Source organism: Varroa destructor, unplaced genomic scaffold, assembly GCF_002443255.2.
Source record: "Varroa destructor unplaced genomic scaffold, Vdes_3.0 BEIS01000003.1, whole genome shotgun sequence".
Taxonomy (NCBI): domain Eukaryota; kingdom Metazoa; phylum Arthropoda; class Arachnida; order Mesostigmata; family Varroidae; genus Varroa; species Varroa destructor.
Genome location: NW_019211456.1, coordinates 14,344,860 through 14,363,385, shown reverse-complemented (window position 1 = coordinate 14,363,385; position 18,526 = coordinate 14,344,860). Strand labels below are relative to the sequence as shown.

Genomic DNA, 18,526 nt, shown 5'->3' with positions numbered 1-18,526 from the left:
TATATAATGCGTTTTCGTTCCGAGAATTCGATTCTACAGTTTTATAAATAAGGATGCTTTGCAGCGCATGTAATCTGCAATAACTATTTACAAACACCATTTATATTTGATGCCTGTAAATAGTCTTCTTACTGTATCAGGCTCTAGGAGGTAACGGTATTTCTGCTACATTGCATACTTCAATAGGTGCTTTATAGAGTCGCTTTATGTACTTAGGACAGTCACTACAGACAGTTTACCTTAGCAGGCACAAGCATGGCATTGCTGAGGTTTATTGGCTGTCCATTTGGCGTGAGCACTCCCAGGGGAGCTTGATGCTGGGAGCGAGCCTTGAACACCCACAACTCGCTCTTTTCGACCAAGAGGCGCAATTCATCTAGATCGAGCTTTATTTGGTTGTAATTCTTTACATCCTGATCTGACACAAGCAGCTGGACCTGTTTAAATGCCTGTAGCACCTCTTGACGTTGGCTGAAGTGACGGAAGAGTAAGCGCAGGGCTCCGCTCACTAGCGGGGGATAGTCATGCATCGTGAGGTGAAGCAGGACCTAAGGATTGCACAACCATGAAAAAACTCAGCCTGTTATTAGTTTTTCGGCAAAAGAAGAGCTTATTTCTCTTTAACACAAGAAATATCCGAAGCAGAAAACGTATTAAGCACAACCTACTTCTGGAAGGTATGCAAACACCCGAGCAGAGTTTGATTTGAAGATTACCCTGAGAAATGTGCGTCCGCCTTTTCCATCCAGATCCACTTCTGTCGTATCCGCTGGACCTCCAAAGATGGCCTCGGCCTCCTTTGCTATTTTGGGCATATCCAAGCCTTTATCACCAATTGTCAGAGTGTCGTCCGCCGTATTCTTGTCATTTTTATCGTGTGAATCGTCGAATTCACGTTTGAAGATCGTCAACAAACCCGTAATCCTGGAAACGCACAACGAAACAAAAAGAGGCTCAATTAGTCCGACAGAAATCGCAAAACCTGGTTCAAATTCACACATTAGAACGAGAGTGATTCACACCTCGCCATGCTATTAGTAACCTAAAAATATTCACACGTAAATTTAACACTAACTTTGCTTGAGTGTCCCTTAAAGTGCATTTGTTTATACATAAAAACACAATAGTGACATCTACTCCTTGCCTGTAATCTAGTCTGACATCGAGGATGAACGAGAGTATTTCAATGATTTTTAATTTCGTATCCATCACAAGTGTATCCTTTGAAGACGGTTGTAGTGCACCTATAGCTGAAGGAGTTACGCCCATTGGAGAATTCGTTTTCGAGTTAGCGAGGTTGCTGTTTAGCAGGGATATCGAATCCAGGTTGGAGTTTTGCTCTACGATGAAAGAAAACATAATTCAATAGGTGAATTAAACGAAACGTTAAGGTATATGAGGACCAAATATTAGACAAAGCAGAAATATTTTACTCTTGTCTATATCCAATTAGTTAAACTTTCCATCACTGCTAAAGGCATATAATTAATAAGTATTGCAACTACAATCCCATTATTAAAGTGTTCCTTATCGAGTAAGTTATTTGATGTTTACAAATAGGTGGATTAGTTATAACAAGCTGGGATTACAATGTAAATAGACATTTTTTGATGGTAATTTCAGATTAATTACGAAAACTTTAATTGATACCAAAACAATGGGTGCAAATGAAGTTGAAGTTTTAGGAGAAATAAAGGAAAATCCTTCTCCTGCTTAGATATATTTCATTATATACCAAATCAGTATCTTAAAGAAAAGATTCGCGTCAGACAGGTTCCACCAATCACTTTGATTGGCTAAAATTCGCAATTTATGTTAGCACCAGCTTCTAGCTGGCGGAAAACATCTACCAACGACAATGATTAGTTTACAGGTTCGATAATAAATTAAAAGCGTGCAAAAAAGCCGTTTTCGATGATCTCAGTATTTTAATGCAGAAGTTAGAAGTTGTTTTGTAAAAAAGATCATCTATGCTATTTAATTGGCTCATTGTCATATGTACTAACGGTCAGTCTTATTAGACTTTTTTTTTAAAATAGAATTTTATCTTAATTTTTTACTTAATACCATAAGATGCAAATAGTGGCCGCGGGCTATTCTCTATTTAATCGAGCTTTCAATGAGCCCTAAGCATACTACTTTACCTACTGTTAAGTGCGAACTTATAAGTGGAACTCTTTCTTGACTTTGATCTCGATTCAGAGTTGATGCCACACTGAGTATACATCTATTACATGGAGCACGCTCGTAACTGGCGTAAACAAAACATATATCCGAATTTTTGTTTTCGTTTAAATATAACTTATCTCAAAATATATATAAATATACTTCGGGAGAGATAGATGTACCAGGATGGGTCGGGACTGTATTTTCAGGCACGCAGTCCAGAATGCCAAGAAGTGTTTTTGTAAGACGAAGAAGGTCGCTGAAGGAGTAAAAACCGAAATATATGAGTTCGCGAGCCAATTTAACGACTTCGTAAGTTAATTTGTTCTGCTCCCGATCGAAGAACGACCACACATGGCCGACCACATTACAGAGGTAGTCTTCTACAAACGTAATGGTCTTCTTAAATTTACGTTGCACTTCCTCCTTTTTAGTGATATCCGTATTTTTGTTTGCGTCGTAACTGCAAGTATTCATTTTCCCACAAACTGCATTAACATCAACGCTTTAACTTGGCCAACTGTGGACTGGATGAGGTTACGTTATTTATAAAGTAACACGATTATTTCACTTATATATAATATTTTATTTATGTTCTTACGTGTTTATTATACGTACATCGAAAGAGAATAGGAAAAATGATTTATGATGAGACTTATATAGCTGTGACGAATATCTAGCCACCAAGATTATCCATATGCATGCGCAAGTAATAGAAGTAGCTCGAAAATTACAAAATTGTACTCTGCTTGGAAATAGCAGCGTATGTACTAATGACAAAAAAAATAACGCGAGAAATGAGCGTGGTAACGAGGCACAAGTGGTAATACAGGGGATCAACGCGACTCACTCTTGAATGGAAAGCTGTTTGGGGATATCGCTCCACAACCGTGCGTACTTAACGGGCTGGATCTGCTCTTGCGGATCCCTGTCGACGTGCATGTGCAGCATGAGTCGGCAGAAGGCCGCCCGCAAGTCGTACGGAAGATTTTCATCCGCCATGCATTTCTAAATTTCAGTCCCGAACGTAATAAGGAGTAGATGTTAATTCAGGTACGACTAGTAAGCCTCCGAATCCTTGGTCGTTCCTAACAGCACTTGCCTTGTGATATGTGCTTATACAGTCTTTCATAACCACAATTGTTGTCCTAGGTAGTCACTACATTTGACTTTTCCCGTTATATTTAAATGACATAAGTCTATATCAATTGGTGGGCTATTGAATAGAATAAATAAGTGCCCACTACATACCTGAATAAGGTCGATATCGAGAATATGCGACAGTCTATTAATAGCGAGATATTGTCTATCGAGACACATTCCCGAAAAGAGATCAAGTTGATGACGGTAGTATTCGAGAATGCGAGCATCCTCGGCGCCTTCAGGATGAGCTCCAGAATTCTGTAGATATTCTTTAGCTGCCTGTGCTAGCGGTACAATGCCTTTACTTTTCTCGCCCTTGTCCCATGTCAAATAGACTTCGTCATCTTCTTCAACAGTGAGCAGGGGCTCTAGGTTGCGGCGGGATTCTACAGCCAACTCCACTTCTACTTGGTTCCGAATTAGTCTGAAGATTGTACCACCATTGAAAACTATATATTGTATATATAGTTTTATATATATATATATATTGTGCTACTATAATATCGGCATTTTAAGCTATAAGGCGCCCGTCCTTTGTTAAGCCCTGACACGTGAGACGTAAGACGTTAACCCAACTCGCAATATATTCAGAAGGCGTCTTTAATAGAGCTGAAAATGTTTACTTTCTTGCATGGTTACATTATTTATGCTAGACAGTACGAACCACTACGCCAACGCTGTGTCAGGGCAAAAATAAAAAAAAAAGGCAAAATTAATTCAAATAGACTTTTCTTGCCTGGTCTCGATAAGAATGTCCGAGTTTTCGTCGCTGAGGACGCTCTTGCAAATTAACTCTTGTGTGACCGGTATCGCGACCCGTTTGGAAATGCAAAGATCGGAAAGGTAATCAAGAAAGCGAGATTCGCGGTTCTTGCGTACAAGTGATACGAACGTCTCGATCTCTGATGCGCCAATGTGCTTTTCAAGCAGCTTACGATTTGAGTGTAGCAGCGCTGTGATTGTATCCTCGGCAAGGACGTCATAGCCGATCTGTTTCTGCATAAAGCCGAACCATTTGGCGATGTATTCTTGATTTTTACGGTACTCCTGTTGTGATAGTCGAAGCACCCGATAGCATAGACGGCAGATGTATTTGTACGATGCGTGACGAGGGTCGGCCAACTCGTCCATGCGAAGCATTGGTCCACCTGCAAGAACAGCTTACTCACTACATATGGTCGGTTTTCAGGTACAGTATGCCTTATGTATTTATGCAGAGACACAGGGGTCTATCCATTTCAGCACGGCATCGTAAAGTGTTGCTATTCTACGACGATTACCGGTAAAAGGAAATGCTCGTACGGTACGCCGTCAATAACTACTCACTGATCTTTACTATAAGATTCAATGCTATATTTATAAAGCTGGCCAGAAATTGAAATATTTCCAAAGACCGACGATGTTTTGAGTGAAAACAAAGAGTAGCAATAGTTTATAGATATTTTAAAACAGAAAGTTCGGAAAAAGAACATTAGGAAGAAAGGGTCTCATAGACAACAAGACGTTTAGTTGTCCCGTTTAGCCACTCAGAGCATCTACTATAGCCTATATGTCAATGACACCTACCCGCTTTGTCTTCGTTGAACGGGGCCTGTAGAATTTTGAATAGCTGCTTAAGTATATTCTGTTCACGTAGCAATTTCTGTCGCTCCCGATTAGGTTCATGAACAACCAATTCAAGAGCGTCGCCTTTTTTAGGGTCGTTTTCTTGATTTGCGGTAAAGTAGATAATCTGCGAACACACCTAAAGGTCAATGAGGCACCATGAGGCTCTAAACATGCAAAGCGACGGCACAAGCACAAGACAACAATATAAAGCAAATTGCCCTGTCGCAAAACGATTAAACGCATGCAGGTTGCAATAACGATGCCAGATCTACATCTTTCCAGTGTTACCCGACAAAACCCAATGGTGAATCGATTTAACCCAGCGCAATGAAAACAGGCAACGGAAGTGCACTTTGATTAATTTTCTATAAGGAGAATGGATCGCCAAGTGAAAAAGGCTCAGGGGAATTGGCTTAGTTCCAATTCGACTCATTATTATTATTATTATTGTGAGGTTAATTTTCTTTTTTACGACCGAGCTACTTCCGGCGTTTCCGCAAGCACGTTAAATTAAATCTATATTAACACTTCCAGTCATCGCTAGAGCCGTAATAGCCCACACGCATATATATATATATATATGCGAACGAGTTACAGCCAAAGATGGGTAATGTGTAGCATCAAACGGCCACCGCTGCATTTCAAATTTACTCTAGATTTATGCCACTAGCTAGATACGGAAGTGGTAAGTTATTATTATTTTTTGCTTCCAATAGAGCAAGTATATGTACATACAAAAGAAACAAGAAGAAAGAAAGATAACCAAGAAAAGCAGACAAGAATTACATGACTGTATTGGGTAACACGACGGATTATGTCTAAATCAATGAGGAGGCCATGAAACAACACATGGAGTTCAACCGGACAGAAGAAAAGCCTATAGTGAAATCGAATGATAAACAGAAACGTAGGTATATTAGAGAGTGGAGCTAATTGTCCGTTACGGGAAACAGTGATAACATCAAGTCTTCCCATAGGAATAGTCATGTGACTGCAGACTCTTCTGAGCGTATGGGGCTCAAAGAGTAACTCGGTAAATTCTACGCCGAAAACGCAGCGATAGCCGAATTCAAGACCATGCTCCTAAATATCTTTTATGAGCCTTGACAAAATACCTCTTGTAATAGCTGGGTCGCAGTTTTGCGCTCATTTTGAGCAAAATCAGCACTTTCGATAGCAGTTGCAATTTTCTGTAGAACCTGAAACGGAACATAAGACATACCGTTTAGAATACGTCGGATTATGGAATAAAATCTACTCAGATATTTCTGCCGCATGCAATCCAGCAAATCATTATTACAAACAAACCTTGCAGGCGTCATTGGCAAAATCGAGGTCACGCACTTCAGAAGCCGATACAGGTACGATTGCGAACGCCTCTTTGTCTTCCTGCAACTCAAAATGTTTGGTCTTAGTGTATGACTCTCGTCGATAAGGCCACTGGCAAGTAAAATGTTCGCGGTAAACAAGTTTTGCCTTTTGAGAAAAGGTTCCCTGAGTTAAATCCCGTCATAATTGGCCTCCGTAACTAATGAGATCGATAAGCAATCAGTTAAGAATTCTACCGAGCGTTCGTAAACAAACAATTTTTTAATATTCTTGCCTTAACACAGGCGCACCCGACGCGCATCATGACGGGCTTATCCTCATTCTTGTCAATAGGTATCGTGGTTGAATGAACCCACGACGATGTACTGACATGATGAAGTCGTACATAGGACGATGTCGGTACGAGGCTGTCGCAGCGCGAGAAAGTCGTGGCATCTAGCTCGAAGATCGTCGACGCATCTCGACAATCGCTAACGGCCACAAGCCGATAGAGGTGATTACTCGCTGCACCACGGAGCTTCGCTCGCATCGCATCTGGCGTTTCATCATCATCAATTTCAGCTGCCAGATACTGATGCAAAGAAAGGACAAGCACACGAATAATTCACCGAGTCGGTTAATAAGTCGGATTCGATAATAAGCCGGTTCATGGAAGTTGTCAATGGGTGAGAATGCGTAACTAGTAGTTCTGCAGAAACTATACAACATGAGTCTTTTTCACTCATCTGTATTATATGTAATTATCAAACTGCTATGATCGTTTCCTAAAGGATTTCTATAGCAAACGAGGTTATTAAGGTGTATTATTTCAGCGACAAAAAAGTGTTTTGACCAGCTTACTTGTCCAGTAGCAAGGTGCTTAAACCTGTACAGGCTGGACCAGTGACCTGCGCCTCCTCGGCAGGGATCGTAGTGAACTACTTCCACCTCCCATAGAGCTTTCGAGCTCGTTGCAGCTGCCGCTGTTGTGCGGCCCGTCGTCCTGTTTTGTTGTGCGGAGAAAACAATCCATATACTCCTCGTCTAATCATCAATCGGTACAATAAGCGTACACATGCAATATATATATATATATATATATATATATATATATATATATATGTACTATAACGCTGTGATTTCTTGTACAATGGAGCTATTGACCATACATAGGGTCTTAGATATTGCGTAGAGAATATGGGAGCAGTACCCAGAATGACTAACCAGTTTTTCTTCGTTTATGTATTTAACACAGGTCCAAAGTCTTACCAAACGTTTTTTCCTCGGGGGGAAGCGAGCGGGGATTTACAATTAGTTGCGGATATGCTAGAAACATAAGTGGGCTACCTTCTATTTTCACAGCGCATTGCGCTGCATCGTTGAAGATTAAATATGTGCTTTTTATATAGCAGCAATAATACGACAGTACCTGCGTCATCGGTCGGGCAACAGACGTTTACCTACTTGCAAGTGTATATATTGTTTATAATGTTACCTATGTATAGACGGCGACCTATTTAAACGGCTAGGCCAGCCAGTGCAAAAGTATTCTTTTAGAGTTCAGCGGCCTGTTTTTTTTACCTGCAGCTTTCGTACCGCCAAATGGTGTTTGAAAATTTAGTAACATTTCAGAAAACCGACGTTTTCATTGAATAACGAATGCTTTCTGGAAGCACAGAAAAATTCATGGAATAACCTAAGCATCTTATTTTGTTTTGTTGCTTGTACACTTATTACGGATCTGAATTAAACAAGGCCGACACAATCTGTCCTAATCGTTCCACTTAAATCGGCACCGCTCGTTATGATAAACAAGTTTGTTAATGCAGCTCTTCTGCTAGGGAAATTTAACTTCAGGCCCAATCAATTGTTACCGGTAAATCGGTATATGGAGTGTATCAAAGAAGAAAAGAGTAACTATCCCATTGTAACGTGGAAATAATTGCATTAGTACATAGGATGAACGCAGCCGTAGTAAACAGATAGTTTGTGCTTTTATGGCAAAGGAAACCGAGGCATCTCTCCATCTAATCGAGTGCTTTGTGTTAAAATCAAGTAAACACGTTAAAACGAAGATGGAGCTTTGTTTGTTGCCATTGGCCTCTTACTTTCAGCAGCGCGTGTCAGAAATCGGATTTTAACCATCTAATCCTTCCTTGTTTTGCTAGACTGAACAGATTGAGCACACTGTGGGTGAATGAAACGCTTGTGGTCGCTTGGATCCATATGCGACTCGGCCGTTACCTGACACTGCTTATCAAACCTAAACTCGGAAATCTTCAAGGATTGTCGCGCCCCTATCTAATCACAATAGTGCCCTCTGAAATCCTTCAACGGAGATTATAATGTTGCGAGGCATTAATTTCTTTAATAGCTAGCAAAGTGCCTGTGTTTAAATTGCATCTCTCTCCATAGTGGTGGATGATAGCATTGTGTGTAGAGACATTGCTGCTGCCTGTCCATCTATCGGTAAATATTGAAAACAATAATAAGAAGCCTTCTATAAGCTCTTTAAACAACGTACATCGTTAGCAAGATTGATGTCTTTTATACTGAATGCCAGTATCCAATATCTAAACAAGGAACATACTTCTTCATCTGTTAAACAGCTGTCAAGCGAGCAGTGAACGATGCCTCGAGAAGATAACGGCCAACAACATGAACTTGTTCAAAACATAGATAAGTGAATGATTTAGCGACGTCGAAACCCAGCCAGCCTTGTTAGAGCTATATAACAATAGGAGTAATTAGAATCCGACAAAAAATTACATAAACGTTCATAGAGCTTGATTAATATGGGATTAGGCCACGCTATGAAGATTGCGCCCTAGGTTGGGCACATTGGCATAGGCTACCTCTCCGATGTGTGCTCACCTGAGAAAGACGTATTGTTTCTTTTTGAATTCATCCATAGTGAGGAATTTTTCTTGTTCCGCATGAAACAGTCGCACTACATCGCCCCCTTTTAAAACGTCCTCTATATTCTCTTTGTAGTCCATGAACAGCGAGATCTTCCATGACGTTTGACACACCTCCGACCCAGAAACAGCATTCACCTACATTATTCGTAGTTATTTGTTAAACGCTTTCCCTTACCGAAATGGACAGTATCTTAGGTAGCGAAACTGACTGAACAAAAAGAAAATCTGTTAATGGCTGTTAATTGTCATGCTTGTTCGTATCAGTCAATAATAATTACAGCGTAAAACAAACAGCTAAACTTCTGAGTAATAGTGCACGGGCGCGAATAGATCTGATCGAGCATTCTCAAACCGAATGGTCGTAGACCAACCTTCAAAGGAGAGCAAACAGTACGGACCGAATAGGATAGACAAAAGTAATTTCGGGTTGAGTTTACTTTAGGTAAGTCTTGCCCGACGGAACAATCGCCTGTGTCACCTACCTCTTTGCATCCGGGGTGATCGGGAAGTTCGAAGGAAGACACGTGCAGCGGCTGCGTGGCGTTGACCGCCGTCAAAATAACTTTGTCTCCAACGACTACATTGTCCCCGGCCGTTCTTAGCTTGTAGAAGGGCATTATGTAAAACCATGAGCCTTCGTTTCCGTTCGAGTCCAACATCATCCGCATGGCGTTCTTCTCTAGCAGAGCAGGCAAACGTTTATTCACGGTCAGATACCTAATCGTGAACAGAGTCACAGGCGAACCGCACCGTTTTTCAGAAAGCGCAATAGAATCATATAACAATCATAGATAGAACAAGCTTTTCCATCGTTGCGGAGTGTTGAGTTCCAATATCTCTATGGGCCGTCTATTATTTAATAATTATGGAAAAACAGTAGATTCGTAAAAACAATATCATTCACCACCCTCATGCTGTTCAGTGACATGTGCGATATTTAGTTCCATTGTTTTTTTTCCTTTCACATGCCGGATCTAAACCTAAATGGACATACTCGCACAAGGACCACATTAGCAGGCGCAGCACTACCTAATGAAGCCATAATAGTTGAACAGGCATATATCTGCGAAGGGAGCAAAGGTTGGTCAAACCGTAGATCCGAAATACTTCTCACTTGTTAGATTTCAGATGTAAAAGCTGAATCACTTGTCCGTACTGCACTTTACTACCCTCCATCTTGTTATTTTCAGTTTCGTTCTGTTTCCGCTCCAGGTCCGCTGCGTGCTGCAATGGGAATAAAAGACGCGTGCTTGTTTCTCTATTTTGCAATAGACACGTAGCGCATATGCACGATTAATCGGCACAACACACAAGACTAGCTTGCCGAATACATCTATATAGTTCTTGATGTCCTATTGGACATTGAAATATTCCAAATAGCAAACAGTATTTTATAGCAAAAAAGTGTCTCCTTGCTTAACATTTTACGGAAGTCGCACAAATTATAAGCAAATATATAAAACCATAAGGCACGCGACAATTCCAGCGCACCTATTGTTTTGCGAGAATAAATTTTAATTGAGCAGACGAAAGGATTTAGGACAAACTATGCGACTGCGTCAAACAGTTGAATTCATTAAAATGTATGTCGCAAAAAATGACATTATAAATTAGCGAGTTAATACATTTTAGTCTTAATGAAAGGATATAACGGTTAAAATGACTACACATTGGCCTTGCCGCAACGATTTTTAGCAAAGCTTCTTGCAAAAATTTTCCCCAAGCTCGAAATGGTGGTACTTCGCTTGATCTATCATCCATGCATAGACCCGAAGGTTATCTTACCTTAAGTTTCATAACAAGCAGTGGTTCGGTTTCCTTCGAAGAACTAGAGGACTGTGCCGCCTTCCAAAACTGCTTCTGGGCCGAATACCTAAAGAAGATTAAGCGAAAGGCAATAATGATCATTCGGTAACGTTCCTAATTGACCACACGCATATCCAGATACGCTCAGGCAGCCATATACGACGTGAATAAAATTGGCGTGGCCAAGTCTTCATAATGACGCCACCTGACGTATTAGACAACATTAAAATTAAAGGGCTTTTTATGAAACGAAAGTATAATAGCAGCAAAAAAACGAATTATCGACATCCTCAATGCTATGAGGCCTTTCCTTAGTCTTCGACGGTTCACTAGCTACATTAGAGCTGTCGAAAAAAGGTACGTTACTCCACAAAAAGCTGACAGGCATTATATTTATAACAAGAACATAGTAACAATTACATCATTACAATTGCCATCCTTTCAGCAATACGACTCACCTGTTCATGGGGCACACTTTAAAGCAACAATCACGAAATTTGCGAGGGGGATTCGATAGGTCCCCTGCCGACGGGTTCACTACGCAGCGGTCATCTACCAGACTAAAACATAAGAAAACAAAGGAGAATGTCATTTCTAACAACGACATCTCAACAAAAAAAAAATCGACGGAACACATATATGATAAAAAAAACTGTTCCAAGTTGTTGATAAATGAATACTTTTTAGTAACAGACAGCATGAACCCCAAAAACTAGCGTCGTACAATTTTCGTAAGTTATAAACACATCAATTAAGGTTTATGTAATTTTTACGTTAAGTATCATTTATACACGTTATAACAAATAAAGATCAATGAGAAACAAATTTACGCCTTCATTGTCAACGCAAGATTGCTGATTAGCACATTTGTTTTTTCAATCCGAATTTTCCTCTAAATAGTACTGTAGCATGTTTATTTGTTCACCGAAGGAGATAGGTGGCGTATCGAAAAGATACTACCAAACAAAACCTTTTTTAGCTCGATCAGCATACGCTCTCCGGATAAAACCAATCACTTCAATGATATTACTGGTTGCATCGAAAAACAACGATAACCCTAGCGGGTTCGTCGCCTCGTGATAGCTAACCGAGAATGAATAGCCAAACCCGCCAATTCATTTTTAAAATTTTTGTCGAAGTCCAACTATCCACTACCAAATTTAAAAAAATATCTGCCAGTGATCGCTCTATCCACAATGCTATCAATGGATTCAACGATACGTTTACTGTGGATTTGTAGTATAAGCGCAGGTTGATATGGCGCCATCTACATAAAAAATTCCACAGTGCATCGCGTTTGACCCATAAAAATCTGCACAAAAAAGACGTAGCACGTTCTAAGATTGCAATATGAAAAGCAGGATAAATACGATAGAAAATTGCAGACAGCGAAAGATGACATCTGCGTCGTCGTATCAGACGTCAACGAACTAGAAAATTACTCGTGTTTACCAATGAAGCTTGTAACAGATGGGCTTCAGTGCAACAATATATACCTATTAACTTGCAAAGCGCACAACAATGAGGTCAGTAACGAAACTAACTACGCATGTGGCGCCTTTATACAACTCAATCTAATTAATACCTCGTAGTAACGCCGATCAGAGTTATTTAGGTGGGCATCCAATTTATACTTCTTCATAATAATAATATTTCTATACACTGAATAGTCGACTGAAAGAAGTTTGTAGATCTATAAAACTCTTCTTTTTGAACATCATTTATCGAAATCAGACAGGCATGCAAGTGTACTGGCTACATTTAGAGTCGGGGTAGATAAACATTATGAGGACCTGCCGCAATGCGAAAGCAGTGCGGAAGGCTGTCCTTGAGAAAGCAATACGCTGCAAAACGCTTCGGAGAATTTGTGAAAGATATCCTTCTGCAGAAACAGCAGCGTTAGAACTTCTGCGAATGGTTAATCGTCCGTGGTGCGTTGCATAAGAAGCTAATGCGTACTCGGAAGTGAACGATATCGTAGTTAACTTCAATTAACTTAAATTACTACTTATTCATTCATCATTACATTGCCACTTACCATAAGAGCGTATCTCATAACGTTTGCACTGACAGCTTCTTAACTAGGCTCTACGACAGGCTTGAATAGGAAAGGTAACTTACGGAAACGAACTTTTCAGCAATACCCCAGTTCATGGACATGCGTTCCTCTGTCATCAGATGTAGGCACAAACCAGATTGAAATGCTGCTTGCATAGGCCCAAGGAGAAAAAAGGCTTTGAAATACTGTGCAACAAATAAGCTAACACACATGTATCGCGTATGACACATGTGACATCATATCACATTTAACACTTATTACAGACGAAATTATTTGTATGACAAGCAGCCAGCATGTTTCGTCCACCCACATGCGCATAGTAGACTCTGACCATTGCTTTGTCTGAGGCCTTTTTTACTAACTGCGCTGGATTCTTTATGTCCCCATATCTGAACCCGTAGCGAGTTCAAAGGCAAGAAAGAAAATTACAGGGGCGATGATTGGGGCAGAATACAATACAGTAGCGAACATAAATAAATCTAATAAGTGAGGCTTACTTGCAACAGTTCTTCAAATTTTTTTGAAGTACAGCATCTTGGAAGCTGAAAATTCCGTTCGGATAAGGGATCTAGAACTAAATACGACGTAAAACAAGGGACGCTCTAGTTATGCTGTCTTATGGCGTCTATTACTTATTGGCTTAGTCTAATTTTAAAGCAAAACAATGATCGTATTCAGTATCAATAAATCGAATTTCCAGCCAATTTAATATCATACCCTGTAACAGAGTTGAGATTTGAAAATAAGCGCGAAATCCAAAACGATTTCTAATTATATTTCGTATAAACCTGCAGTATATAAGCATACGTCATTGCGAACACTCGTAACGTATTAGTTTGTCACCAGTAAGTGTTTTTGGGTTCACTGAAATGACTAACAGATAACAGTTGTCAGACACTGCCACTCGCACCGAAAAGTTATGATTATTATTATTATTTTTATCCATCTGTAAACAAAAGAGCTTACAATACATGATCTATTTTAGATAAGCTACGTTTGATGATATATCGAGATTAAGCGTCCTTTTACTTAAGCGTAAATGTAATCGCACACTGGTCACGTCTAGGTCAAGATGTATGGGTCAGACTGTACGTATGGCCGTAACCAGGTCTTGAAAAATATAAAGATCGTAGATCGTTAACTGCTTTTCAGTTTTAGTAAACAAATCTTTTGTTATTCCATCCGCTGCATTAGCGATTCTCCAAAGCAGAACCCTGCCATACATAGACACAGTCTAAATCAGCCTTGCAGTCCTGCCTCACACTTTTTGGCACATCAACCGGTTCGGCCATTTTGGATGATACCGGGATCTGGGTCAATGGGCTCTACCCAGAACGAACTATGGCGGATTGCTCTGCCCAGTACCACAACAACGGCTTCGGTTGACGTGTTCATTTTCCTAAACAGCGAGACAGTATATCTCGGTGGTCTGCTCGGTAGTAGTTCGATCCTACGGGCTCTGATATTACTCACTAATTTCGTGCTCAGGTGCAATCTTAGTCATCCATAGAAGCAAATTTATTATGTCAGTACGGTGTAGGTAAGAGTTTCGAATATTACCTACTAGTTTTCTATGCAAATTGTTCGATATAAAATACTACCGGACTCCTATGGGCTATCGGAAAAAATACCGAAACACAATTCGATCTGGATTATTAGTAAGTACTCGATGTATCGCGCAACTTCATCTATTGGGTCTCATCTCCTATTGACATCACTTCGAAGTAGTTTCACACAGAACAGTTTTAAGCGACCCACACAACGCCAAAACAGACTTTAAAGGGAGCATTTTTTTTCTATTTCCTGTTACTTCAGCATTCAGGGTCTTCGGGAGTTGGTTTGTCAACCCACTTAGTTCGGCCAACGGTTCATTCGTTTTTCTGGTTAAGGGCGTGTTTTAGCGTATATGTCATAACTGAGTCTGTACTATGTAAGACCTACTTGAAATTAAAAAAAAGAGACTCTCCATTGTATAATCGTGTTTTGTTATTTGTTATGAAATTACCCGTAGCTGTTATAATCAGATGTTTCATGATCGTCCCATTCGTCCGCTTCAGGCCGCCTCAGGCCGCCTGAGCCCCGAGCACGTCCAGTTCGTCGAATGCCAATTTTTTTTTTGATGAAGTATAAAAACTACCAATACGCTAGATATGGAATAAATATTTTTCGGATATCTAGTCCTAGGCATCGATGATTCTCATAGACAATTATACGCAATTGCGATTATTGTATGGTGTTTTTGTAAACCTAGTGGTTTACATTAAGGCCAAAATCATTGAATCGAAAAATGAGCACGTTTTAACGTGCCACGTGCGTATGATGAATCAGGCAGAATCTGAACTTTTGGCTAACTTTTAAACGTAATTTGCTGATCAAGTATATAGATGTTTGTAGATTAAAAGATGTGAAGAAATAGTGAAGAGGTAAAAATAAGTTCTTGAGAACAGCGAGATGGGGTTTAATAATGATAATAGCTGAGCAATGGGTTTAAGGTGTGCTGATGTTTTTTCAGTGTTGATCATGTTTATTTGCTAGTTTCATAGTAGAATGTAGTTAACTGGCAGTCAACTTCGAAGCGGTTTTGTGACATTTGACGGCATGCTATCTAGACCTATTCTGGCGTCTTACTATCCTCACCTACAAGAGTCATTTACGTTTTATTTTGAATATCGATGGTTTCAGCTTTTTTCCATCTACATGATTACATAAAAGTATTCACCATAATAGAATAACTTGAGATAAAATTAAATCTACTTTAATGACCCTTTAGTCTTAGATAGACACATTTACCTGAAACAAATCTCGAATGAACTTGCATCTGCTAAAATTCATTTTATTTACTACATTCTTTATTCGTATGTTCGATACGTTGCTGGCTCCCTTCGAAACGAGATTTATTGTTTCCACAAACTTTTTATTTAACTCCTTAATAATGTCTTGCCTGCACCAGTCGCTGAATGGTCAGGGCACTTGCATATGCAAGACGTCTGATCAGCATTACCCCTTTACCTGTTGTCTCACGTCATTTGCTTGTCATAGTCAATATTCTCACTTGTTCTGGTCTTTGATGATAATCTTTATATAATAATGGCAGGTCACGTAAGCGTCTCTAGTATACATATATACATTATATAAGGTAGCGTGGGTTAACTCGAACGCTGTTCGCGCACACACTCCGTTAGTGCCGTTCAACACCCATATGGTTTTCTCACTATGATAAAGCGCCTACAAGCAATCTCTGTCCTCACTGCTGTGCCGAGTCAACTCGTTGCTTCCATTCCAACCCGGTAACGATAAGTTGTCAACCGGTTTACGCCGAACCAACGATAGCCGTAACAGTATTCAGTGAATGAAGTCAGTACCAGGCGAACATGACCATAACGGTTAGTGACATATAGGCCAGTTGGCAGACTTCCAGCTGCAGGCCGGACCGGACCAGCAAAAAGACGGCGGCCGCGACGGCGGCCGCGACAGCGGCAGCATAGCAGAAGATCACCCTCATCCCTCTCACCCTTCCTTTGCGTGTCCTAGAGAGGGCCGCTGTCCTGCGCTCTTTTACTGTCCCTCTTGAAGCGACCAGATAGAAAAGGATGAGTAAACGATGGCAATGCGGGGGAATTCCGCCTCAAAGCAGAACGTTACTTAGACGACAGCAGCAGCAGCAGCAGCATTAAAAAAGATAATTAGACCGCTTCCGTCGATGCCCTAAAAGCATTCACTCGATCTGCCCCTGTATCGCGTCTTGCTTGTGTAGGGATAGCGATAGCAAGTACCAGGGAATTAGCTATCAAGCGTCAGCGATTTGGAGGGCGTGCGTCTGAAGGTGGTTCACATGCTTCCTACTTGAACAACCACTATATCCATACTGCGTACCTCGGTAGCTATAGAACTTCTGGAACGTTTATGTATGACAGTCATAACGTTCACAACAAGAGTTCTCCTTCGATTTCCTCAGACAGAATCCCAGACGGGAGGTTTAAAGCAGCTTCTGCTGCGACCGTTGAACGCGGCGTTGATTATCGCATCTGTCACTTTCGCTACGATCAGTCCTCTTCTAACGTGCTCTGAGGGAGGCGGGATGTAACGAAGGACCCCGTAGATAAACGGTGCGCGTTTAGTATGTTGTAACCCATTGAACGATCGAACTGGATGTGGCACGACAACACGTTCGCAATCTGAATATGACGGAAGCAATCAGATGACTGTCGTCATCAAGTCTTCGGGAGAAACCACAGAACGGACTGAGCGGATGTCTAAAGACATGTCACTCACCTATTGATCCCTGTCACATTATTATTGCGTTAGAGCGGCTTATAATCAGTAGAATACTAGTATCGTATATATTTGATTAGCTACGAATAAAACGATGCAAAGATAGCGAATAATCGTAGCACTTTGTTAGTTAGATTTAAGGCTCAAGGACAAAAGAAGATACACCAAGAACTAACTCAGCCTCCTTAAGAATAAGGCTAGTCGAAAACATAAACGTAGATAAAGTCGACAGCACAATAAAGCGTTATGTGAAAGCATGGCAAAGTACGCGACGGCCCAGGAGTAAAATGCCAAGCCAACCGCCGGAGGTATCAAGGAGTTTCAAGCTCCCGGCTACCTTTTCGAGCGTCAGGAAAAACTTACGTGCAACGATTTATGTAAGGATCAAGGTTTAGAATAGAATTAGGTTCGTTTCACTCGGCTCCTTGCTTTTCTGGCCTCGGTTCTACAGTCACTAGTAGAGACTGCATTGAAATTTCGTCAATGTCTAGGTTCGTTGACCTCCTCCCTAACCCCCCTCCCCCTCCCGCCCCATATGCTACTGAATTGATCAGCATGAGACGAAACAAATGGAACTCCCGCACAGTCCACAATATTTTGTTTCATGAAAGGATCATATATTTTCCGATGCAAACTTTTTAAGAACTATTTAAGAGAGCGTATTTCGCAACTAAAAGCAGTAAAATAGCGTACTTCGTATCAGATCTCAGTACGTAATTTATTAGGGCTATATATATATATATATATATATATATATATATATTACGATACATGTTGTGATCAAACAATCGTCTAACGTTAATGAGTTAACGTTAATCAGATAAACATCTCGAGTTTACCATTAAAAGCAAACAAATAGATTAACGTCGACCTACTTGAGCGTGTTGGTCGGATTGAATTAGATTCGTCTGCTGACTATACTTATTTCCAATAGATATCAACAAACATGCTTGCTGCTCCTTCGGAGACAAAGCCGACCGTAAAACAGTCGCAACGCGCTCTACCTCATCCTTAGAACTATCAGTTATAATAGTATTTAATACTTAGTGTACTGAAGTCAACACCTGAAATTGCTTTCTTTTTTCAGCTAGGTACCAGGGTGCTTCGACGAGGACAAAATTCACATACAGAGTGACTTTCTTGATGGGACATGACCCGAATGACTAAACCTTTGACAGTGCGATCGAAAAGTAAGTTACGCTGTAGGAGCACTTCTTTTTTCGCTTATGTCGCGGTCGGTATG

The 18,526-nt window shown here is 40.5% G+C and overlaps 1 protein-coding gene across 18 annotated transcripts in view; it reads right to left on the bottom strand.

Moving 5' to 3' along the window:
* Positions 1 to 18,526, bottom strand: part of Itpr (Inositol 1,4,5,-trisphosphate receptor) — a 51,505-nt gene that overhangs the window by 15,441 nt on the left and 17,538 nt on the right. For 15 of the 18 annotated variants that reach the window (XM_022799911.2, XM_086982374.1, XM_086982373.1 and 12 more), the window contains 17 exons: positions 11,411 to 11,512; positions 10,932 to 11,019; positions 10,261 to 10,370; positions 9,629 to 9,863; positions 9,100 to 9,281; positions 7,087 to 7,228; positions 6,521 to 6,817; positions 6,226 to 6,306; positions 6,033 to 6,116; positions 4,876 to 5,053; positions 4,046 to 4,457; positions 3,418 to 3,733; positions 3,017 to 3,174; positions 2,349 to 2,629; positions 1,145 to 1,340; positions 717 to 924; positions 240 to 548 (listed from right to left, as the gene is read on the bottom strand). In XM_022799911.2, coding sequence (XP_022655646.1) covers positions 240 to 548; positions 717 to 924; positions 1,145 to 1,340; positions 2,349 to 2,629; positions 3,017 to 3,174; positions 3,418 to 3,733; positions 4,046 to 4,457; positions 4,876 to 5,053; positions 6,033 to 6,116; positions 6,226 to 6,306; positions 6,521 to 6,817; positions 7,087 to 7,228; positions 9,100 to 9,281; positions 9,629 to 9,863; positions 10,261 to 10,370; positions 10,932 to 11,019; positions 11,411 to 11,512 — 3,379 coding nt within the window. Of the gene's footprint in view, positions 1 to 239; positions 549 to 716; positions 925 to 1,144; positions 1,341 to 2,348; positions 2,630 to 3,016; positions 3,175 to 3,417; positions 3,734 to 4,045; positions 4,458 to 4,875; positions 5,054 to 6,032; positions 6,117 to 6,225; positions 6,307 to 6,520; positions 6,818 to 7,086; positions 7,229 to 9,099; positions 9,282 to 9,628; positions 9,864 to 10,260; positions 10,371 to 10,931; positions 11,020 to 11,410; positions 11,513 to 18,526 lie in introns of those variants that run through there. The other 3 variants (XM_022799912.2, XM_086982376.1, XM_022799915.2) reach the window with 2 other exon arrangements.